The 25187-nt window shown below is 36.4% G+C and overlaps 3 protein-coding genes across 5 annotated transcripts in view; 1 reads left to right on the top strand and 2 right to left on the bottom strand.

Annotated features, from left to right (window-relative positions):
* Window positions 1-9655, bottom strand: part of npy1r (neuropeptide Y receptor Y1) — a 33766-nt gene extending 24111 nt beyond the window's left edge. The window contains exons 1-2 of one of the 3 annotated variants that reach the window (XM_067441766.1): window positions 9438-9655; window positions 3970-4007 (exon numbers count right to left, since the gene is read on the bottom strand). The gene's annotated coding sequence lies outside the window, so the exon portion shown is untranslated. Of the gene's footprint in view, window positions 1-3969; window positions 4008-8864; window positions 9414-9437 lie in introns of those variants that run through there. The other 2 variants (XM_067441764.1, XM_067441765.1) reach the window with 2 other exon arrangements.
* A 5692-nt stretch (window positions 9656-15347) lies between these two features.
* On the top strand, window positions 15348-17591 carry med28 (mediator complex subunit 28). The gene is made up of 4 exons (XM_067441763.1): window positions 15348-15565; window positions 15844-15910; window positions 16712-16824; window positions 16980-17591. The coding sequence occupies exons 1-4, from the start codon at window positions 15404-15406 to the stop codon at window positions 17175-17177; spliced, it is 540 nt and encodes a 179-aa protein (XP_067297864.1). The 5' UTR covers window positions 15348-15403; the 3' UTR covers window positions 17178-17591.
* Window positions 17592-17886: 295 nt separating this feature from the next.
* On the bottom strand, window positions 17887-24008 carry tmem144a (transmembrane protein 144a). Its single transcript, XM_067441762.1, has 12 exons — window positions 23766-24008; window positions 23514-23666; window positions 22282-22404; window positions 22055-22154; window positions 20422-20502; window positions 20209-20287; window positions 19745-19821; window positions 19355-19473; window positions 19105-19224; window positions 18897-18994; window positions 18755-18808; window positions 17887-18658 (listed from the first exon to the last, which is right to left on the bottom strand). The coding sequence occupies exons 1-12, from the start codon at window positions 23836-23838 to the stop codon at window positions 18575-18577; spliced, it is 1161 nt and encodes a 386-aa protein (XP_067297863.1). The 5' UTR covers window positions 23839-24008; the 3' UTR covers window positions 17887-18574.
* Window positions 24009-25187: the final 1179 nt, after the last annotated feature.

Below are 25187 nucleotides of genomic sequence, written 5' to 3'. Positions count from 1 at the left end.
GTAACAGAGGTGACAAAGCCTCCTGGTCTCTGGTTCTTTCATCTCCCTCTTCTTCTGTCTCTATCCGCAGCCAAATTCAAGTCTCCGATTTCACTGGTTTATCATTCAGCAGTTATCAGAATAAATTAAATGAGAATATATTTGAACGCCAGCCAATTCGCTTACAGTATAATAGTCCCCTGCACGTGAACTGCAATGGGACATTTAGATGGTGGATAATCCCAACAGACTGAAGCTAAATGGCAGGCCAGTCACATGCTCTGTGTAGAGTATTCCCTTGACAGTGCTGTTCTACAAAGTGACCTTAAGAGTAGAGTGCGCTACAAAGGGAACATGCAAGCATTTCAAGCAGCCACTTAAATGTCAAGATGAAGTTAGAGTCATTCATTTGTCTTTGCATGCTTGTAAAGGGAAAAAACGAATACACTGTGCAACGTATTAAAAATGTATTCCAGAGACGTTCAATTAGATACTCAGCTACTGAGAAATTGCTCAAAATGTCACTTGGGACCCAAGGAACGTGCAAAGGTAGTTAACAATTATCGTAAGTATATTTTATTGTTATGGACAACATATGGCAAATGCTATGACAAATATCACACCCTATTGTTTAATGTTCCAGCAGAGCCTCATTAATACATAAACTTTATGAATAATAGCCTCTTATCGCACTGACATTCATCTTTAATCATTTAACAGACTCCTTTATTCAGTGTGACTTACAAATGAGGAGCGATTCATCCTAAGGAGGTGGTAACATGAAAAGTGCTGCAATACGTTCCAAGATTGTTCCGAGAACTACACACTAGGACAGAGATAAAAGCGAGAAGCGGGGAAAGAATGTTTTTTTTTTTTTTTTACGTGTTATTGCTATTGCAGGTTTGAGTCGAGTGCTCATGGAAGAGATGTCTTTAGATGTTTTGTGAAAGTTGAAAGACACCTGGCTGTTCGGGTATCTTGGGTATTTAATGCATGCATAAAGCATATCTGGGTTATGTTTACTTGAACAGAGCATTCACTGAAAGACAATCTGACAGGTCTGTTTGTCTTTTAAAAAATATGTTAAAAGTCAGAGAACCTTCAAGGCAGCATACAATGGAATCTATTTTCTAAATGCATGTTATCGATCTTCTTCGATGTTTTATTTAATTATTTGACCTTGTTATTAATTTAAAAAAATTTAAATTATACATTAAAACAACACACCTCTCTCTGATGACATATGCTAAGATATAATTGAAAATATTTGATTGACTGATTCCAATTTGATTAAATCTAATACATTTTAGCTAACTAAATATTTATTGCTTCACAGCCAGCCATAATCTCAGATTTATTTTTGATTTTAAGACATTTGAATAAATGCATTTTGAAAATATTATTCAAATACATTTAAATTTAAATAAAATTAAATAGATGCATATAGTTAAGGGGGGGGGGGGTGAAACACTCAGTTTCAGTCAATCTCATGTCAATCTTGAGTACCTATAGAGTAGAATTGCATCCTTCATATCTCAGAAAAGTCTTTAGTTTTATTAGATTTATAAAAGAAATATGGGCTGTACCGAGTCTTTCCGGAAAAAAGGCGTATCATGTGGGCGGAGCTAAAGAATGACGAGCGAGCAAAGCGGTGACGTCCTCAAGCGTGGAGAAACCCAATGGCTATCGATCTCAGCTAATAGATATATGATCCAGAATCATTCGGAGGCTGAAATAAATTGAACAGGTGAAACAGCAACACAGGACGTCTGTCACTGTGGTATGTACTGTATTTAGTGCCCTGTCAACATTTGTGTGTCTTTACTCGCAGTTTATGAGGACATGATTCGGTTTATGGACTATTATATGCGACTAAACCTAAGCAGTAGCAAGCAACACGGTTTTGCACGTCAGACAAGTGTAACGTTATACAAACAATGGAGTAACCTTTAGCGCATTTGAATGACGAAGCACGCGATCGTGCCGTTTACTGATGTTTACTCACTATAAAGTCGGATAAAAGTTGTCATTATTTTTATTTTTTTTGCGCACAAAATCTATTCTCGTCGTTTCGTAAAATTGCAGCCACTGTAGTGAGATGGACTTTGTAACGAAGTCTTTAGTGCCTTGTTTGGGTCTTCTGAGTGGGTCAGTGGAAATAATGTACTGAATCCCAATGGAGGCCTTTCTGAAGCCTTTCTCAGCCATCAGCTTTAAACAAAAATATCTTCATTTGTGTTTCCAATTTGTGTTACAGGTGTCCAACAACATGAGGGTGAGTAATTAATGAAATAATTTTCATTTTTAGGTGAACTAACCCTTTAATCACACCAGCTCAGACTACCTGATTCACTCGGTCAACTAGCAAATGCTGCACAATTCAGCCATATATATATTTGAACCAGAAACTGATTCAGAAGAAGAGGAGGAAGAGCGAGTTATTCAGGCTCAGCTACAAATCACCAAGTAGGCCCATCAGAATGGTAATGGGTTTTATGTATATCTCTCTCTACAACGTCGGACACATAACGGTAATTGATATGATTAGCCTTTGGCATGACTACGTTATCAAACAGCTAATAATGTGTTGCTAATGATACCCTAATGAGTCAGACCGCTGCATTCTAAAAATCAGCCTCCTTAGGAATGCTTTGAACATCATAGAATGTCAGTTGAGAAAGGCATAAAAAATAACTACAATGTACCTGATTTTTCTTGTCCTTTCTTTAAAGGGTTAGTTCACTCAAAAAGGAAATTTGTCATTAGTGACTCACCCTAATGTCATTCCACACACCATAAGACCTCCGTTCATCTTCAGAACACAGTTTAAGATATTTTATATTTACTCCGAGAGCTTATAAGTGTATGCACACTATACTGTCCATGTCCAGAAAGGAAATAAAAAGATCATCAAAGTAGTCCATATGTGACATCAGTTAGTTAATTAGAATCTCTTGAAGCATCGAAAATACATTTTGGTCCAAAAATAACAAAAACTACGACTTTATTCAGCATGGTCTTCTCTTCCACCTTTGCTTTCAAACCTCAAATAAAGATTAAAACGTATTGATTCATGATTCGGATCCCCAATGTCACGTGAATTCAGCAGTTTGGCAGTTTGACACGTGATCCAAATCATGAATCAATTCACTGATTCATGACCGTTTTAATCTTTATTTGAGGTTTGAAAGCAAACGCGGAAGAGAAGACAATGCTGAATAAAGTCGTAGTTTTTGTTATTTTTGGACCAAAATTTATTTTCAATGCTTCAAGAGATTCTAATTAACTAACTGATGTCACATATGGACTACTTTGATGATCTTTTTATTTCCTTTCTGGACATGGACAGTAAAGTGTGCATTCACTTATATGCTCTCGGACTAAATATAAAATATCTTAAACTGTGTTGAGAAGATGAACAGAGGTCTTACGGGTGTAAAACGATATTAGGGCGAGTCATTAATGACATCAATTTCATTTTTTGGGTGAACTAACCATTTAAGGTGTTCTTGTGATCCCTGTGGAAAAGCCCTGGGCCGTCCCACATACGGGATTGGTTCCATGTTTTGTGACAGTACGAAACAGCTTTGGTCTGCTGCCGTTTTGAAGAGAAAATACTTGAAGAGAAATGCACGGTTTGTCCTATCATATTACAAATACCACATGTGGTATATATAACATAAAAACTATATATATATATATATATATATATATATATATATATATATATATATATATATATATATATATATACTTTATTTTGTGTGTGTGTGTGTGTGTGTGTGTGTGTGTGTGTGTGTGTGTGTGTGTGTGTGTGTGTGTGTGTGTGTGTGTGTGTGTGTGTGTGTGTGTGTGTGTAGTGTCTGTAGTTCTTGTATTGTTGATGGTCACAAACTTATTTCCCAACTGTGCTAAGTAGGCCAGTAGTCCACATTACCCAGAAGTTTGTCAGTTCACCCAAAAATAATAATGCGGTCAGTATTTACTCACCCTGAAGTTTTTTCAAAACCTGCATGCTGTTATTTGTTCTGTTGGAAACAAAATAAAAATGATAAAAAATTCTTGATGCACCATAAAGCTGTGTGTCCACCAAAGCATTTCCAACACGATCTCATGGTCATGCGTATAAATAGTACGAGTGTGAAATCTCGTGGAATGGATACGACAAAACTCATTTTGCCGTGCAAATGCTACGCAGTTTTTTGCGTGCATATGACACGCTCTTGGGTAGGTTTAGGGTGGTGGGGTGGGGCGTTCGTATGTATAATACGCCATAAAGTGCGTATCATATGCGCGCAAAAAACCGACTACCATATGCACGCCAAAACTCATTTTGGCGTATACATTCCACGAGATTGCAAACTCATACTATTTATACGCATTTTCGTGAGATCAGGCTCACATTTCACACGGATGTAATTCAGCTGGCTAAAAAAACTCTTTGGAGGACACGCGGCCTTAAGTAGTCCATTCAAATATATATTCAAAAGGATATATTAAAGACTTTAAATCTACAAAGATGGTGCAATCATATTACATTAGCTGTGTCTCATTTCGGAGAGCTGTGTCATCAATGATGTCTTATTTAAGAAAACTAAAGGTAATAAATTGATGGTTATTCCTTGTGAGGTGTAAAATACTGTAACTGTTTATTAATTTTCTTACTAACGGTTATTTTTCTCACATGAAACGTCTTGACGAATGCAGCATTCAAATGCCACCTCTGGAGGACGCAGCCTTTGAAATAAGACGCATCTTATGTATGGAAAAAAGTGCAACACACAATATGGCGGAATAATCCCTGCCTTATAAGAGCCAATCGCTAATTGGTAAAGTAATTGCATCACTGCAGCTGCCGTTAGAAGCTCCGGTTGCGAAGTGTTCTAAGATGTGAGCTTATGACTGAACATGTGAATTTTCTGGTCCAGCCTGAAAAATGCAATGAAAAAACTTTCCTTATAAGTAACTTTGAAAATATATAGAATGTTTGAAGCCAATTAAAACATTAATTCTATGAGTTGAGTCATTTCAATCAGGTGATCCGGTTTAGAAATCAGACTGATCTAGTTCAAAACCTAGGCAGATGACTCGCTGCCTCGCTGCCTTATCAGGCAATGGCTTGTAAGGCAACATTCTGTGCAAGAAGGCACCTCACGGAACTGATTTCGGACAGACTTCTAAGGCAGTGTAGCAGTTTAATGATCTACAGCAAAATAGAAAGAGCTTTAGTGAGAACTAAACACATATTTAATTACTACATTAGTAATTTCTCGCTAGAAATTACATCAGAAGTGGAAAATATTGGTAAAAAACACATTTACACACAAACTGACCAGCAAACGCAACGTTCACACACCATCTTATTTTCCCAGCTCAACTGTCACTGAATGGAAAGCACAGGATTGTGGGATATCAAAGGCAGTGAAGGATACATATATGCTGCCTTCAAAAATCCATCAGATGAAGGTATCTCATGCAGGAGACAGGAATGAAGCTAACATTAGATTCGGACGTCGATTGATGCCTTCCTGCCTTCAAATGTGTCCTCCGAAGGCAGCCTTTTCCAGGTTTCGGACAAAGCTACTGACTGACATCGAGAAGCCCAGCGGAAGTAAAAATCAGTTAATATTTTTTTTTTTTTTTTTGTCTGTTCCGAATCCTCACACAAAAATAGCATATGGCTTTAAACAGCTTGTACTTTTTACAGCTTTTGATATTTATTTATTTTTTCTTTTGTAAGTCACTTTGAATTAAACAGTCTGCTAAAAGATTAAAATCAAAATTTTAATGAGATAAGAGACTGTTATTCTCACAGTATATTAACAAGGCTCCACTGAACATTTAATAGTGACAGAATTTACCATATGTTGCCCATAGCAATAAAATAAATCAAACATGCTTATTCTATTATTCAAATATTGTATTTGTTACTGAGGCTGCACATGAAAATTAAACAGTATGGGTGTATATTTTTGCCTTTGCATTGTCCATATGTTCATTGGACATAATCTGCGGTTGAATATAAAAAAAGTTGTGTGAAGATTCTTTTAAATGATCTTCTTTGGTGTTCTTCAGAAACAAGAAAGTCATACAGGCTTTGTACAACCAGAAGCGTGAGATAGACCTGCATTGAGTTAACTCCTTTAAGATAAATGATGCCACTGTTTTGTCTCAGAAACGTGTGATTATTGGCAGCCCAAACAATATCACATTAAAGTATGGTCAGTATGGACCCGTTTTTTTAAATTAATTGATAAACTATAACATTCATTAATTTATTGTGAATGAATCAGCAGAGGCGTTTAATGCCATTGCCATGGCAATATAATTAGGTCCTTAACTGTGGTCTTTTTAGAACCCCATGGAGAAACTCATTAAAGAAACTGAGAATGTGTGCATAATGAAGCTGATATGAATGGCATTCAAATCAAGACTTTTAGCCTAAACATCTGAAAACAAGCTATGCTTCCATTCAGTGCTACCTGCATATTGTAGTCCATTCCAATTACATGACAAAAGGAGTTAGTAATGTATTCAAATAGATTACAAATTTAAGGTAAAATAATACTACTTGTTACTTTTGACCTAATTTGTTTATCACATTAAATTTTAATAGAACAAACTTGTACCATATGATATAATTATATAAAAATTTCAAAGAAAAATAATATGTTCCATTATTTTTTTTATTAACAATACGAAGTCCATTAAATATTACATTATGTCAGGGTTTCCCAGACTGGGGTTCGTGATGAAACTGCAGGGTTTTGTGAGTCTGATGAAAAGCTATTTAGAAAAATCAAGATAAAACACTTTATAAAAAAGATTACAAAAATATTTTCTTTTTTTTTACCTGCATGTCATATGATCATTATTTATTTTAACCGACCATTAACCGACAGAGAAGTGTGAAATTAATGTATTATTAATATTGACCTAAATGTATTATTGACTTAAGTTATTAAGTCAAAATCTCATGGGTACTTCAAGTAAATATATTAGGTCAAAGAGTTTAAGATGATAAAAAGTTCCCTGCAAATATGAAATTAGGTGAATTTGTTTATTTTAATGGGTTTGCAAAACAAAAGCCTTCTAAAGACAACAATAAACAAAGACTTCAGATGGAAAAAAGATGGAAAGTCTGTCTGACATTTTTCTTTTAAATGAGCTTTTTATGTTTTAAATTTGTCATGTCAGTGACTTCTTTTAAAAAAAAAAAAAACTGAAAAAAGAATTCATGATATATATATTTATATATATAATATTTCATGAACTGCCTAATAACCTTTTCATTGCATTAAAGTGAAATGACTGACCCTAAACATATTTGAGTAAAACTAAATTGTCAGTCGGGCTGAAGCCTTCACATGGTTAAATGACTCACTGAGTGATAATTAAAATAATTAATGTTCATCAGGTGTTGATTAGATGAAATGTTGCAATGCTGAGAAAACAAGTAAAAAGAGAAATGATTTCTATAAATGCAGTGGGTCTCAGTTTCAGTGATAGACATGACCAGTGGCTGGTCTGTGGGTGCAACTCCACAAACCTGGAAGACCTCGTATAAAAGAAGGTTGTGTATAAGCAGTAGTGTTTTTTTTTTTTAGATAGGAACATTTAAAAGATAAAAAGTAGTATGGAGAATCATTGAATTATGCATAATTTACTGCCATTGTGAGTATAACATGTAAGCATGTAATCAATAAAAAGTGTACTAGTCTGATAACGAGTATTTAAAAACATAATTTTTGAAATCAGACTACATAATTCAGATTACATGCAAAAATTTACTATTCAGCACTGCTCCCATCACAAGTTGAGCCTTAAACATACATGAGTTTATGACACACACAAAAAAATGACACAAAATGTCCTCCAAATAGAGCCATTGGGCGCCATGGGAACCGTACAGGTGAAGAAGGAGAAAGATGGGAGAACACATTGACATATCAACTGACAGAATAAGATTGGGGTGGAGAGAAAGAGAGGATGGAAAAACAAGTGTTATAAATGATATCTGATGCCAATGTTTTAGTATAACTGCATCCCACATACAAGTATAAGCTATGAGCCAGTTGCAAATGCCTCTAATCATCCAATTTTAGCAGGAGAAAAAAACAATAGGCCTATCTTTAAAAAAAAAAAAAATTATATATATATATATATATATATATATATATATATATATATATATATATATATATATATATATATATATATATATATATATATATATATGGTTCTAATCATCCAAATTGTTTACACACACACACACACACACACACACACACACACACACACGTTGGTCTATGTGGTTTACAGGGACTCTCCATAGGCGTAATGGTTTTTATACTGTACAAACCGTATTTTCTATCCCCTTACACTGCCCCTGCCCCTAAACCTACCCATCACAGGAAACATTCTGCATTTTTACTTTCTCAAAAAAACATCATTTAGTATGTTTTTAAGGCAATTTGAATTATGGGGACATTTGATATGTCCTCATAAACCACATTTATAGAGTAATACCAGTGTAATACCCATGTAGTTATACAAATTTGTGTCCTCATAAACCACATAAACAGGCTCACACACACACACACACACAATGTTTTTAATATTAAAATGAATTCCCTAAAGTAGCCTACATGAAACAGTTATGAAATCTGATGAAAACATCATATCTGTCTTTCATAACACATAGCACCAGACATCCTTCGGCTTGAATGATGACACAAAATGAACTTTGATATTTTCAGTCAGCACCAGACATTTATAGAGTACCATAAAAGACAAATCCACAGAGAAACAATATACTATATATCTAGTGTTGAAATACAATCTTGACAAGACAAAGATTTGATTTGAGCTCACCAACACATTACCTTAATGTCTCCTCTTAACAATCTGAAATGTTCCATTAAATCCTAAAGAGAAAGATAAGCCCATCCAATGAAAACATTTAGGCTAGGTGTGCGAGGCATCTCCTCACCGTCCTTTAGTTCCCACAGCTTCAAATGAGAGCATTCAAGTCAATTATTGCGCGTTACCTTCAAACTCCTGAGTTAAGTGCTTTCATTGAGTGTATCGTAAACGGGTCAAAGTCCTGCAGGTACTTTAGTCCTCATAGCCCAATGATTCATTTCTTCTTAACCACCAGATGAGATCGGTATTTCGCTTTTGTGTGCTCAAAGTTTTTATTTTATTTTATAACGCATTATAAAATTAGCATATTCCATGTTTCTATTTCAACGCGTTTTTCCCCAGAAGCTAAAACGTGTCATAGACAGTGAATCGCAACTTAGAATAACATCAAACATATGAAGGTAGAATAGACCGCATTGCGTGGCTGACTGCCATTAAATAATATGACATTTTCGTAAACGGAAACCGAAGAGATTATTACGATCGAGTGGAGATCCGGCGTGTCTCCAATTAAGCGCGTTCGAGAGTCTTACCTGAAGCGCTTCACGCGCGGTCAGACCTGAAGGCACACGAGCGTCTCCATCAGTCTGAGTGAGTGAACGTGTGTGTGCATCACTGACACTTCTCCGCGCGCACTGAACTGACAGCTGGCTCAACTGCGCCTCTGCACAAGCGTTACTCACGCGGGGGTCCATGGCCGTCCGAGAGCACCAAACGCCACCGAGTCACAGCGTGCCATCGTGATGCATAGCATGACACGTATTGAAGAACTGGTGTAAGCATGTCTCCAGTTCGTTTATTTTGAGCAACTATTCACAGGACTTTATCATTTGATGAGGCTCTTTGCACTCTTAAAAAGAAAGGTTGTTTATTGGCATCTGGTGAAGAATAACATCTAACATTTTGGATGGAACCTTTCCATTGCACAAAAAGGTTCAGTTCCACTTTATGCACAGGTGGGACCAAGTCATTGTTATGCAAGTCACAGGTAGGCCTAAGTCTTGAGTATCGCTGGTTTTTAGAAGGTATAGACCATAAACGACGTTCTAACTCACAGATGGCATACATATCCGGGCCTCATCTGGGCCAACTCTGGCACATATGGCTCGGATTCTGGCAGCAGCAAAGGTCAAATGGGCCGTATTTGGCCTACTTACAGTCCCTGACAAAAGTCTTGTCGCTTTTCTATTTTCTAGAAATACCTGATATTAACCTGACTTTTAATTAATTAATTGGTGTTAGAAATAGCTCATATGAAAAGCTAAAACCCTCCAAAATGATGTTTAATGCACTGAAATAAATAATGTTCACAGAAAAAATATTATATTTATCATTTAATCAAGACGGAAAGGTCAAATTTTGGCAAGACAAAAGTTTTGTCGCCTATACAGAAATTGAACAAATTTACAGCAAATACAAAAATATGTCAGCAAATTAAGTTGTGGTGCTGTGAGATCCAAATTTAATATCTTGTATGGCTTCCATGAGCTTGAAGGACTGCATCCATGCGGTTTGGCAAGGATTCATACAATTTATTGATGAAGTCATCAGGAATAGCTAAGAAAGCAGTCTTGCATGCCTCCCAGAGTTCATCAATATTCTTTCGTTTCGTCTTCCATGCGTCCTCTTTCATCCTACCCCACATATCCTCAATGATGTTCATGTCTGGTGACTGGGCTGGCCAATCCTGGAGCATCTTGATCTTCTTCGCCTTGAGGAACTTTGATGTGGAGATGGAAGTATGCGATGGAGCACCGTCCTGCTGCAGAATTTGGCCTCTTTTATGGTTGGGAATATAAGAGGTAGCTAAGATTTCTTGGTATTTTAGACTATTGATGTTGCCTTCCACCCTGCAGATCTCTCGCACACCCCCATACTGTATGTAACCCCAGACCATGATTTTTCCGCCACCAAACTTCACTGTTTTCTGGGTGATCCATTCTGGCTCCAGTAGGTCTCCTGCAATATTTGCGGCGACTGTGGTGTAATTCAACAGAAGATTCATCTGAAAAATCCACCTTCTGCCACTTCTCCAGCGTCCATCCTTTTAGCAGGCGGGTGGGCCTTGGCAAATGCCACACGGTTTTTTAATTGTCTTTTGTTTAGTGCTGGCTTCTGGGCACTGATTCGACCATGGAGGCCATTTCGAGACAGAATCCTACAAACTGTTCTGGTTGACACAGGGACTTCAGGTGACCAGGTCTCGTGGAGCTCTGCTGCAGTGGAAAATGGGCTGGCCTTGGATTTTCGAGCCAACAAACGGTCCTCTCGAGCAGTTGTCTTGCGGGGTCTGCCTGACCTGGGCTTGTCAAAAACGTCTCCAGTCTCTTCAAATCTTTTTTTTATCCTCTGTACTTGACGCTGAGACACATTGAAGGTGTCTGCCACATCAGCAGCGGATCTGGTCTTCAGCCTCTTGATAATCAAAACTTTAGTCTCAGGGTGAATCTTAGGCATGTTTGCAGAGGTCTAGTTGCAGTTGATGTGAAGGTCTAGCGTACTGGGGTTCTTTTTACACACACTTGAGACCTAATTGATCCATTATTAGTCAAAGGTGAAGCTCATATGACAAGGCGACAACACTTATGTCTTTGCAAAAATTGACTCAATGGGCTTTACCAAGCTGTGAATATTAGAATACTTTTTGAAAGTTTAGTTTTTCACTGAAACATTATCACAAAAGCTGGTGGGATTAAAATGAGCCATTTCTTGTAAAAAAAATCTTGATTAGAAATATATTTCAGCGGCACTTTAGGTCAATTTGTACACAAGCGACAAGACTTTTTTCAGGGACTGTATATCAAGCGACTTTTAGTATGAGTTGTGGCTTGCTGTGTGTGGCCCAAGATGTGGCCCATGTGACCTTTGCCACTGCCAGAACTGAGATCGGAAGCAAAAAAAAAAATGTGGGCAGGTCCATTCTCTCTTCATTTTTTTTTTTTTTTACTGAAGTAGATGCCATTTACATTACAAATACAAATATACCAGCGTTTACTAAACTGTCTGATTGAGCCAGACAAAATTACGGAAATCACTGAACCATTTATAGTGTCGATAGTGTAGGGGTAAGACGCATGGTATCAAGTTTTGACGTAAAACGACCCGAGGTTCGAATCCAACTTTTGCCAAACTTACTCTGTTCCCTTTTTCATCACAAATCAGACCGGAAAGGCATTTATTTTCAATAAAATGAAGAAAATATTAGAAAAGTGGAAATAAAGCGTCTATATGTGTTTAATAATAAGTTATCAGTTAAGGGTAGGGTAGGGTAAACAGACATGTGCCAAATTAGAGACGATAAAAGTGAGTGGGTCCAATATCATTGGTTGTAAAAAGTGGGTGGGTCTTGTCCCTCCCACACACAATGGCTCCATGCATATGTGACATTGGCCCAGATGAGGCCCGGATATGTATGCTATTGCCAGCCACACTCAGGTTGAGTCATCACCGTCATTCCATGAGGTATGTGGGCCAGAAGAATGTGGGACATGTGGACAACAATTGGGCCAGATGTAATTTGCTATCAAGTCAAGTATCGAGTTGTTGTCTAAGTTAAGTCTTCTTTGATTATGAGTCGAGTGGTAAGTCATCACAACGCTGATATTAAGTGTCTTTAATTACTACATTCTAACATTTAAATTAATCATTTATTACAATGCACCACAATATTGCGCATTACAATATTGTGTTTTTCTTCTGTGTTACATTTGAACAAAATAACTACATAGCATAGCCTAGAAATCTAGACGCACCCTAGCGGCAGCAAATGTAATCTGCCGTGAGTGTCGTCTAGCAACTCTCAATAAACTTCTGAGCTGTAAAAACCAAACTCTGGTCGGGCCAATCACATCGTGTACAGAGTCGGTTGGCAGGGCTTAAAGGACAACTCCGGCAAATTTTTAAGTTTATCTTGATTGTTATATCTTTGTGAGTACAGTCTATAGAAGAAGAAAAACGAAACGGATTGGTGCTTGCAACACGGAGTTATTACAGTTAATGCCCAGAGCCCCCCCTCAGTTAAAATGGCAGCTTTGGGGGCATAAAAAAGGGTGTCTTTGTGCCTCTTAACAGACACAAAATGCTATTAAAATGTCTGTCCAACATGAACAGTGCCCTTACATGACAACGAGATGCGTTTAGCCACAATGCTTGCGTCACGGTTGGGTTTATGTTGAGAAGCACTTATTTTTTGTGGTGTTTTTCAAACACGATATTTAAATAAGTAGGAGGCAATGGTGTTTGAGACTCACAGTATTTGATGTCCTTACTGAACTCTTATTATTTCACTATGGCAAGGTTAATTCAATTTTTCATTCTAGGGCACCTTTAAGAAAATAGGTACAAACCTTTTGGAAGATGCGCCTGGCATGCCGACTGTTTTTTCCATTGTTAAACTAGCAATAGTGGATTCAGACATGCCCTAAGTGCACCTGTGCCAAGCACTCAGATCCACAGATAAACAAGTGAACACAATAAATCACACCGACATATACTCAGGCACAAGTCAACTATGTAAAGATGATTTTAACCAAAAGGTTGAATTGTGTTCTCAGGACAAAGGCATTTTTCATAAATGTCAGGTCATGGCAAGTTGTCACATGCAAATTTATACACCTTTTACATACCTTTAACATTTTTGCTGCTTCCTAAATTGTTGTGTTTCTTAATTGATTTACAGTTAAAATCATGATGAAAATATAATATTCACAGTGACAGTATGCCAGGCTACTGAAGCAGGTTTTACAATTCCAGCTGTGTTTACGGATCTGAATCTTTTTTTCTGAGCAATAACAGCGGAAATGGACAAAATATATTTTGCTAGCCAAGACTTTCAGTTCTCAGAAATTGGCTTTTAAAAATAAACATACCCTGACAAATGCTGTGGAATCAGCTGAATACCCTGTAAAACGTTCCTCTGTAGGCGTACTGTGAAATTTCTCGTGCTCTCATGAATACAGCAGCGCCACCTGGTGAAATAAAGTAAAATGGATTTACTTTATTTAAAAGGTTTTCCTCCTAAATAAATTTCTTCAGGCATATTAAAACAACTATTCGACTATTACTACATACAGGGTTACATTAAAATATTTTACTGTCATTTTATTTATTTATTTAATTTATTAATTTATTAATGTATTATTATTATTATTATTTTCATTAAATAGACATTAAAGTTGGTAAAACTATATTTTTCAATGAATGGAAGTGCACAGGTCACTGAAAAGGCTGAGAAACATTCTTCTTACACACAAAATGACAACTAGACAGAAGCACTATAGATTTTTCTGCCACTTACATTAGCAGCTCTGGAGCTCAAGCTCTTTTAAATGTCAGTGAACTTTCTCTCTGACCTGTTTATATGAGCTGTCACTTTTTATCTGCATGGTTCTTTTTCTCAAACTTCTTTAAAGGGCCTAAGTCAGTGGGAAGGTCAAAATGGGTGAACTGTGAGCTGTTATTCATCCTTGTGTGTGTAATGAAAAATGTGCAATGGCACAAAGCTAAAATCTACAAAGTAGGGTTTTTAGGGTGCAATGGGCAGTAGGCTGTAGAAAACAGAAAAATATACATCTTTTGGGTAAGCTTTATTATGTCCCATGGGTTGATTTTATTTAAACAGATTTATTAAAGCTGTGTTTACTTTATTATTAAACCTGAATTTTTACAAGTCTTGCACAATATTTCTGTACAGACTATTGTTTGACCCTTTAAAAAAAATGCATGTCATAAATGAAGAGTAAGACAAAGATTTGCATTTAAAAATATATTCCCTGAAAATTATTTTTTAAAACGTTTCCACCACAATTAACACGTGATTGTGATCAAGATTTTTTTTATATTAACTTTATATCTAGCATGTTATACAATAAATATACACAATTATTTCATATCTTCACACTGTTTCGTTAATTTGACATTGTATAGGTTACTTCTTTTAAAATTTAGCTAGGCATATAAAATCATTAACAGATTAAACAGACGATACCTGAAAGCAGGCTGAGCTTTGCAGTCCACTCCAAAATGGTCTCTATTGTGATAGGAGTCTATTATATATAAACGTTTTTCTTTCATTTTAATAACTCCAAGTTATTAAATATATTAGGTTATGACTATTTAGATGTTAATTAATTAGATGTTTACAGCCCACGTGAAACCGCACGTAAATGCCGTTGCCTCACTGTATGTCCAGGATAGACCAATCAGAGTAGTTTGTGAATATTGGCTATTGATTTTATATAAAAATGAGCAAGATATTCAAATTTACTACTTTGTATGTTAGAAACTATCCTTACTATTTTTTTGAATAATATTTTTAGTGTAGCCTACAAATATTTAGATGTCAATGAAGTGGTAAAAATAGTATAAGTAGGCTATTATCTATTATTCGGTTCGTATGACTTGCATTGCACGCGCTGTGCAATAGGTGGCGACACATTATACTTTCAAGAGACAGAGACGTCTTTTTACGCACGCGAAGAAGCGTGGTGTTAGTGGAAAAATGGCGTCGTCCATGGGCGGAATGTTCACTGGTCAGCAGCCTTCTGGATCTCATCCACCCACAGGTCCTGGCGCTCCAGGTCAGCCAGGACTTCTCACAGGACCTCCCGGTAATAGAGGGACAAATAACACTTTAGTAGATGAGCTGGAAGCTTCTTTCGAGGTGAGATCAAGAAAATTGCTGCTGCTAACATGCCAGTGATGTTTTTTGTGCAATTATCATTGGTAACTTAGATAGATTCAACTGATTAAGTTATGCACGCATTGGACATTATATATATTCTTGTTTCATACATTCAATAGAAATAAGTAGATTGAAACGTTGTCATTATTATCAGTGTTGATTATATATGTGGTGTTATTGATCTATTTTTTCTTTATATGTGTTATTGATCTATATTTTTTCTTTAAAACGTTCTTTAATGTTTTTAATTCTCCTAGGCGTGTTTTGCATCTCTTGTCAGTCAAGACTATGTGAATGGAACCGACCAGGAAGAAATTCGCACTGGTAAAATTGTTTATTCGTTCCTTAAAAACATTACTAAGCCATATTATATGAATTGTATTATAATACCAAGGGACTTTAATAAATACTTAATACTAAAATATTACCATATTTATATGTACTTTATACTAAGCTGCTTCAAAGAATTCCAGAGATTTCTGGCTCAATGAGAAAATTGCCTTTAAATTTTTAAGTTTTTAGTTCACCCAAAAAGGCTTTCATTGACGCTAGTCATTTCCTCTCTCAAGACCCATAAAAGGCACTAAAGACGTCAGTCCATCACACTACAGTCCATCACACGACAGTGGCTCTACAATAATTTTATGAAGCGACGAGAATAGTTTTTGTGTGCAAAAAAACAACTAAATAATAACAAAGTGATGGGCCGATTTCAAAACAAAGTTTCGAGATGGGCTTTGTAACAATGTATTTAGTGCCTTTTATGGGACTTGAGAGAGGAAATTACATTGGTGTCAATGAAGGCCTTTCTGAGCCATTGGATTTCAACAAAAATATCTTAATTTGTGGTCCGAAGATGAAAGGAGGTATTAAGGGGGTTGAACGACATTAGCGTAAGTAATTAAAGACAGAATTTTCATTTTTGGGTGAACTAAGCCTTTAAATATATATATTGTAATATAAATCTACAGATGCAAATATTGTAATTCGGATGTTTTTCCCCCCCAGTTGTCTGAAAGTCATGTTATGAAAGCAGAAAGCAGTTTCCAGTGCATTACAAAACATCAACAATGGTTTTACCTGTAAATGTCTTGCCATAATTATATCGCATGTTGTGTATTCTAGGGGTTGATCAGTGCATACAGAAGTTTCTGGATGTGGCCAGACAGACTGAATGTTTCTTTCTTCAGAAGAGACTGCAGTTGTCTGTACAGAAACCAGAACAGGTGGAAAAAGAGGTAAACTCCAATTTTTGCCTTTGAATTCTCTGCAGAATTGTTAAAAATCCATATATTTTTTAAACCAATACCGCCGTATAACCTTTTAAGTACCATTGTGACATTTGAAACATTGCATACTGCAGATAAACTATGTGTGCCGTTCCGTCTTTCAGGATGCATCAGAACTGAAGAATGAACTCCAGAGGAAGGAGATGCTGATTCAGAAACACCTCGCTAAGATCCATCATTGGCAGCAGGTGTTGGAGGACATCAACGTCCAGCACAAGAAGCCCACAGAACTGCCACAGGGTCCACTGGCCTTTCTGGAGCAGGCCTCAGCAAACCTACCCGCTCCCATGAAACCAAACTGATGCATACCCAGAGATCCAGAACAAGACTGTTCCAGGGGCCACTTCCTCTCTCCACCCAGAAAATTGGACAATAAGGCCTTGCTGTAGATTCTGTTAAGAGATGTGTGATGTGAAAACGCATTTCAAGAACTACTAAAGGACATTACTGCCTCTAATCTCTCATGATGGGATTGTAGGTCTGCCAGAAGGTGGTCATTTTAAAGAACTCAAGAGTCTTTAACATTTAGTCGTAAGTCTATTTACTAGAATTAATTTTACAAGTTTGTTTAGAAAAACTACAATGACCAGAAAGGGCTTTAGTTAGAGAGAATGAAGTGGGCTATGAAGTTTATTTCCCCCACATTGTTATTTTATTAAAACATTTTGTACAGTTTAAAATAAACATCTTTTGTCAATCAAAAATGTGTATCTTTGGTCTTCATGTATTTCCTGGCATGGCAGTCCAGCTTTATGTGAATATTGTTTTTTGTTCTTTTCTTTCTTTTTTTTCTTTTTTTTACATTTATTGCATATTTTCTCACTTTATAACATGCTATATCAATTTTAGCAGATTTTTTTAAATTACTGACAAACTGCGAATCCATTACCTTTTTTATTTGAATATTTATTTCCCTTTTAGTAAAGAAAAAAAAAAGGCCTTTGACACATTTTGGCAACAATAAAACAGATCAGTATTGATTATTATTAAGTGACTAAACCTGTATATTACATGCTAAAATTTCACATTATTTCATTAAAAAAGTCAAACAGTAAAAAATGCATACATTTAAAATTTATATAAAGAAAAACAAACTTTTCAGACCATGCAGATTTATCATGATATTAATGTCATTTTACCCCAATGTTGTAATGTAATCTCATTGCAAATGTAAAACAAACTTTAAAAAAACATGAATTTGGAAAATGTGCATAATTGTCAAAGAACAAATTACCTTTTTAAATCACCTTCTTTGTAACAGTCCTCCTTCTTTTATCATGTGCAATCAAATCCATCAATATAATAATAATAAAATAAAAAAAAATCAACCATTACATGTGCAAACATACAGTGAGATGAGGTCCATTTGAGTGTAAACATGACTTTTAAAAAGTGTATTAATTCAAATAGAAGTAAAATAGTGATATAATTGTATTCCCAATAACATTAACATAACATTTGTGCTAATATTGCTGTAACGTTTCAAGTATTTTTCATATCCCTCTCTAATATAAACTATTTCTTCTTGAGTATACTATCAGGTTATTGTAGCTGCATAACCTGTATTAACATCATAATAAATCTCTCAATTACAAGATTTAAAATCTTTAAAACAGCAGTAATTTCATATAAAAAATAAAAAAGTTAAAACACCCCACTAAAGCTTTTCTGTACATTCCTTGCTCTTATCTCAAAAGGTTTAAACCTTTGAAAATGCAGTCAATAATGCCCCAGATAGAACAAGACAGAAAGCAACAATGAGGACAATGTAATTTCGCCAACCCTGAGGGAAAGAGAGGATGAGATTGGGAGTTCAATACAATATAAAAGCAATAGACAGTGGGAGCAGAAATCATATACCATACACACAAGTATTTACCTTCACTTCTTTGAACACTAGAACACCCCAAAGAGCTGCAATCAGTCCAGGAACCTGGAATGGAGCAAATGCGCATTATTTGAAGTGTGTGTGGGAGATGTGGGGTAAATAAAAATTTTGCCTTTTGAGATCTGTCACTCACTGTAGTGATAATAGGGAAGCTCACTACAGCACTGAGATAGTGATTGGCCAAGAACCAGCAGCATGTGGCCACACCCCACATGATGCCTGAAAGGAATCCTACACGGAAAAAAAACATCATTCTACTATATGACATCAGAGGTATGGTGAAGAAAGATAATAAACAATTCAAAAGGAAGTGCAAATTAAACTGAAGTGATGGGGTTTACCTGGCAGCACTGCTTTTGGAAAAACTTGTGGTTTGTTTCTTTTTAAGGCACAATACACGAGGAAATACACTGTACTGGTGAGGAAAATCCCACTATACTGTGCAAAAACGTAATCCAGATCTACATAAACAAAAAGCATTATAGTTCATATTAAAAAATTCAGTCAAAGTAAAACTGGTATCAGATGTGTGTCGGATCTGGGCTGATGCAATGTTTCTGTCTGTGATATCATGAGGCAATCTTGATTTACCAAACTGGCTAGCCCCATTGTAAGGGCTTTTCGGATCATCTGCATGATTTTTAATGTATAGAACTGGAACAAATGATGTTCCGTACAGCACTCCAGCGACAACAGCAAGAACCGTCCCACTGCAAGACATAACATTTAAAGCTCTTATTATACAAATCATTTATGAATACATTATTTTATTAGATACTGTATATGCATGCAGATACTCTAATAATTTAATTTGAATTTTATTGTGGTCTAAGGTTGATAGAGTTTTACTCTAAGGTTGATCATTAGTACAAAAAGTAAATTTTTGATGCTTTAAATCTGTAAAATATAGATGCTTATGCTGTATAAAGTAAGTTAAATTATTCATCCAATATGCAAGATAGAAGTGTGATGTGTACATACACAAGACGTTTTGTACGTGGACTTAATGCATCCACCCAGGAATCATCTGTTGCCACCACACTTTCTGAGTTCACAGCCTTCGGATTCAATTGATAAAATAATTTAACTGAATAATTTAAACATGCAATATTTAAAAATGTGCAGAGCCTCTGAAAGGACTTGGTGATGGAAAATGTATGAAAAAAGATTTAAATGCTTTTCTATTTCCCCCGAAAAATGTTATGCCAAAAAAAAAAAAAAACTCAAGACACTTTGGTTCGCTCACAAAAAAATACTTTTACAAGCGAACGCAGTTTTCTGGGAAATGCAAAAGTTTTGCAAAAGGTTTCTGTGGGAATGCAGAAGCATCAAAATATAACTTTTCCTCCAATCTCATTTCCTCCAAAATAACCTTTTCTCCAATCACCACCATGTTCCCTTTAGGGGCGCCATTAAAAACCTTTTTTTAATTTATGTTAACATACGTGGTCTATTAGTAAAGGTGTTTCTTCAGATGTTGATGACCTTTGAACATCAGTCTTCACAAAGAAAAAAACAATGGCACTGTAAAGATATACAAAATTAACAGAATTAAAAGGGGGAGGGAAAAAAGGGAACAGACATTATAACAAGACTTAAAAATAACATCACATTTTGTGGCAAACAAAAATAAAATTATATGAATGCATCACATATACCTAACTAAACAAAGACCAGCTCCACAGGAGTTCAGTATTGGTTTGGAAACAGTCTCAGCCCCAATACCAAACCAGCCAAACCTAAAAACAGCAGTAAGAGTCAGTTTACGCTACAAAGAAGAATATTTACATTGAGCAAACGTGAAACGTTTTGGTTGCAATCTCATTTTACAGCATATCAATCAATACAAAAGATAAAAGTTCCTTGAAGGTGCAGTCAGTGTGTAGTATTTATGAGAATCTATTGACAAAAATGCAATATAATAGCCTGGATGCCAGCCTAACTTAGCCCCGCCCACATTTTTTTTAGGTCGGACAATTCGGTCTGGCCTTGCTCCATAGAGGAGTAATTATCCCCGAACAGAAACTGTTTGGACCAATGAAATCATCAGGGCGGGCTTTAGATGATGACGGACAGATGATCAACAGTAACGTAATCATCACTTCATCAAAGGGGCTTGGATTATATTTGTTTGAATCCTAAACGGAGAGCTTGTTTGTATATGCATTCACCATCACAATTTCTCTCAGAAATGATTATCATGTTGGGTAAGTACTCTGTGTATCATTAAATTATTTTGCAACATTGGCAAAGATCGTGTATTCCAGCCGGATTTTAGCGCACGTGCAGACAGGTTTGCCAAGTTTTTACAACAAAACGCGCCAACTACTAACCCTAAACAATAGCTTCTCGGGGGGTTCTCCAGGGAAAAAATGGCGTTTGGGGGGTAAAATGTGTTATTTTGGCATGGTTGCATGCTAAAATTCACACTCATGGGTCTATACATTACATAATAGTCGCTTCAACCCGCGGACATAGAAAACAACCCGCGGAAAAAACGTGGACTTGGCAACACAGTGCAGTTGAACTCTGTTGACATTTGACAATGTGTCGCTTCGTTGCTCTGATTGGTTGTAGGTCTGTCCAATGTCTTTCCTGGTTCGGTTTAAACACGCCTCATAATCACAGCCCAATGGAGCAGTTTCAGACTCATATTCTGACTAGAATTGAGTATGACCACGTCAGGCTAGCAATATAATACAAACCACAATGTTTTCAGTGGTGTATAAGTGTTTGTCACTAGGGGTCAGTTATTCATAAAGGCCTAGCTTGATGACACTGTGAAAGAGCATGGGATCATGGGAGTTGTCGTCTTCAGCTCCACAGCCAACGGAAAGGAGTCCAACGGCAGACTCGGGCAGAAGTCGTCTTCATGGATGAGCTAATGTATTAACGGTGGTATGAAGCAGGACGTTCCGAGACCTGTGCCGTGGAAGAGACTGCTAACGAAAGACTCTTGCGTGAAACACTGTTCTCAAGACCAGCAAAGCTTTTATTATGCTTATGCTGCTAGCTTCCGCTCTTTTCGTTATGTGAGGTAACGCAGTGCAGTTTTGCATGGTTAAAACAATCACACTAAATACTTCTGAGTGTGTTGAAAGTAATGTTTTAACATTACTCTGTGTGTTTGCTCAGTGTCTGTTATGAGAGACTTCACTTTGCAGTATCTAGATCAATATTAGAATTAAGCTAGCACTTGTGTGATGTACAGTAAGTGGTTTTTGGATATTTTGATCTAAAAATCTAACATATTGTGACTTTAAGTGGATTCTGAAAGACAATTTTGCTTACCGTGAGCTGGCCCAACCCAAGAGCAAATTAAATGAAGCCCATATAAGAAGCCCAAGACCAAGCCCAATAGTCTTCACGATAGGAACAACAGTTATATTACCTATAAGAAACACACAAACATGCAACAGGGATATATACTGTATCATCACTGAAAAACAATCACACAATCTATCTCAAGCAGTAATTATCAAATGATAAATTATACTGGCATAATAAATAGATGTTACCAGTAGCCCAGATGGCTCCTCCCAGCATAACAAGAGGCCAAAATTTTGGACTGTTCAGAATGATGTTCACCACTAAGGAGACTGTCCATATAGCAGCACACAGAATCCACTGGAAAAACATTCCTGCACATATATACAGTAGGGTGTAAAGCTGAAAATAAATGAAATATTATTGAGCAAACTTTCTCTCATCAGTGCATGATCCAATTTCAAGTAAAAAAAAAAAGAAGAAGATTAATTTGACAGATGCCCATATAATAGTTTTTAGTTGTTTTAATAGTTTTTGATAATAATTGGTTATTTATTTATTTTTAATGGGAACCATATATTAACATTTGTGTAAAACATTCTGTATTTGCTGAGGTTTGATGTGTTCACACCTGGAGCCTATACCATGAAGTAGCTGGCTAGCCAGATATGTTTAAGCTTATTTTGACCCAATCCTGGGGTTTTAGGTACCATTAAAGTGGTTTGGCTTTTCGCTGTGTTAATTGACATATTCCCTTGCGCTCCACGGCTAACCTGCTCCAGGGCAGGTTATGTTCTGGTTCTGACACACTTCTGATGCAATAAAGTCCCTCTCCTCCTTCCTCCCCCTGAGTTGACAGAGAAAGCTGATGATCAGCATCATGGTACCAACAAAGTCTGAATAGATTGGTTTGGTTTTGTCAACTCGAAACTAAACCTGTAACCCTGATTTTGTTAAACTACCATCATGGTGCAGGCCACTGTTTGGGCCTTGTGGAAACACTAAACATTATGAATGTCTTATGAAACATTTTCAAGGTATTATCTGTTTGTTAGAAATCGCAGTCCCTAGAATCAACATTAAAAATTAAACAGAAAATAATATATTTTAATTTGTCTTTATTACTTTGCAATATACAGTCTTATTTGTATGGGAAAGTGTGACAATTATGTCATCAAATTCCCACCCGCCCTGTGTTGTTTCAAACCTGTATAATTACCATGGAACATAAAAACACATTTTTAGGGAATGACAGCCATTCACTTGCATTTCATCTTTTTTTCCAAACAATGAAAGTGAATGATCTCTTTTTGTGTTCCACAGAAGAAACAATCTCAGACAGGTTTGATGCTGGTTTAAGAACCATTTTAAGGTCATAGTCTTAGGTTAGGCTACTTTGGCAAGAAAAAGTTGAGAATCTGAACAAAAACATCAACAGGAAGTCAACAGCTAAACAAAGTAAAATAAGAAAAGATTGACTAACCATCACCAGTCTCAATCTTTTTCACTGGTACGAAGTTGCTCCCGAAAAAGACAACTGAAACGGCGCAGGATATGAATCCATAAGTCAGATCAGACGAGTTGGTGTTGTTGTTGGATTCTTGCTGAAGGTGCACGGGCGCGTCTGACAGTCCCTCTAATGCAACACAGTTACATTACGTTGTGCTTTACTCATTAAAGTCAGCAAAGTATCAGTTATTCAATTAAATAATTTGTTATTATTATCTTACGTTACCTGTGTCCAGGTGTTGCGCGGCGCCGATCGCGCAGAGGAGCGAAATTATGAACGCTGCCACGCGAGGATTCATGATAGACACACACGTAACAGCATTCAAGTAACTAAAAGATATTAGTAAAAACCGCGTTCATGCGAAGATAGCTGAAATAATGTATTCCTAGCGCGAGCTTCTCAATGAATAAGTGCCTTGACTTCCGTGTCAGCTGACAGTCATAATCACATGATCGCATGCATCAGCACGCGTGGATGAACCGCATGCATTTGAATATGATGATTAGTGACATTTTCACTGTTGGGTGGCGTGGAGATATTTGCTGGTGGTGGGGCTGTTTGAAAAGGAGGGATAAATAAGAACTTTGCTTTTTAGTTAAACAGCGTGTTTATTGACTGTAGGCTACTGTAGGCTTTATTTCCCCAACAAATTATAAACAATTGTATGCCAAAATGTTCTTATTTGAGGGTTCAGGGGTGCCATGTGCAATTTTTACGAGGGGTAATGAATTATTGCAACTGTTACGTACAATAAAGTATTAATTATTACAAATTACAGTTGATCAGTTGACATAAGCTTTTAAACAGTAACGTTAGATAACCTATGGTCATGCTTTTCAGTTTGACGTGCTTGCTTGCAGTGATGCTGAGTACAATTTTGCCACTGATAGGCCTACTTCAGAACAGGTTGGGTCACTTATATCCAACATTATGAAGCTGCAGACTCGGAGCCTGCATCCACAGTCCCGCACCCAGAGTCCCGCATTCTCAGACCCCTCGTTTTCCCCGAAACAGCGCCTCCTGCTGTTCTGAAGACCGTATAACACCCTTATCCAAATAAGATGCAATATTACGTTATCGTTTCATTTAAAAATAAATTTACACAAAATAACGCTTTTGCAAACATCTTTCCATTCCCAAAAGATGTCATTGTTTTCTCTGACCAAGTACGCAGTAGAATTATTTATTTATTTAATAAAGAGTGTGGGCAATTGAAAGAAAATTACTGATGGACAAAATACAATTACAGATTGAACTATCCTCTGAAAAAATATTATGTGATATATCGCTACAATACTTTTTTTTTGTTCAATGTTTCTTTCAGGTTCACATGCTAATGGTCTAATTAACATATAATACGCAAGGCTAACATTACAAAACCATATTTTTTTATATCTGGAATGCAAAGCAAAACTCACACAAGAATAGACAAAACACCAATAATAAACGAGTCTGTACTTTAACTATCACCTAAACATCATCAAGCGGTAAACAGGACAAAGCAAAGAAAAAAGGAAGAAAGAATTGTGTTAGTGGCTGTACTTTGTATCTTCAATTGCATAAGGTAAAATAATAACTACTGTAAATACTACTGTAATACCATTTTTGAATTGTACAGATTTGTTTATTATTGGTGTTTAGTCTATT

Source organism: Pseudorasbora parva, chromosome 4 (genome assembly GCF_024679245.1).
Source record: "Pseudorasbora parva isolate DD20220531a chromosome 4, ASM2467924v1, whole genome shotgun sequence".
In the NCBI taxonomy this organism is placed as follows: Eukaryota; Metazoa; Chordata; class Actinopteri; order Cypriniformes; family Gobionidae; genus Pseudorasbora; species Pseudorasbora parva.
This window is presented reverse-complemented; position numbering and strand designations above follow the sequence as displayed.

Bases quoted from the DNA above. Each gene is read 5' to 3' on its own strand.
- med28 (XM_067441763.1), top strand. From the start codon at position 15,404: ATGGCGTCGTCCATGGGCGGAATGTTCACTGGTCAGCAGCCTTCTGGA. The intron at 15,566-15,843 runs GTGAGATCAAGA...TAATTCTCCTAG, and splicing joins AGCTGGAAGCTTCTTTCGAG to GCGTGTTTTGCATCTCTTGT. The intron at 16,825-16,979 runs GTAAACTCCAAT...TCCGTCTTTCAG, and splicing joins CAGAACAGGTGGAAAAAGAG to GATGCATCAGAACTGAAGAA.
- tmem144a (XM_067441762.1), bottom strand. From the start codon at position 23,838: ATGAATCCTCGCGTGGCAGCGTTCATAATTTCGCTCCTCTGCGCGATC. The intron at 20,503-22,054 runs GTAAGCAAAATT...TGCTGTTTTTAG, and splicing joins TTGGGTTGGGCCAGCTCACG to GTTTGGCTGGTTTGGTATTG. The intron at 19,474-19,744 runs GTATGTACACAT...TATGTCTTGCAG, and splicing joins CCACGTACAAAACGTCTTGT to TGGGACGGTTCTTGCTGTTG.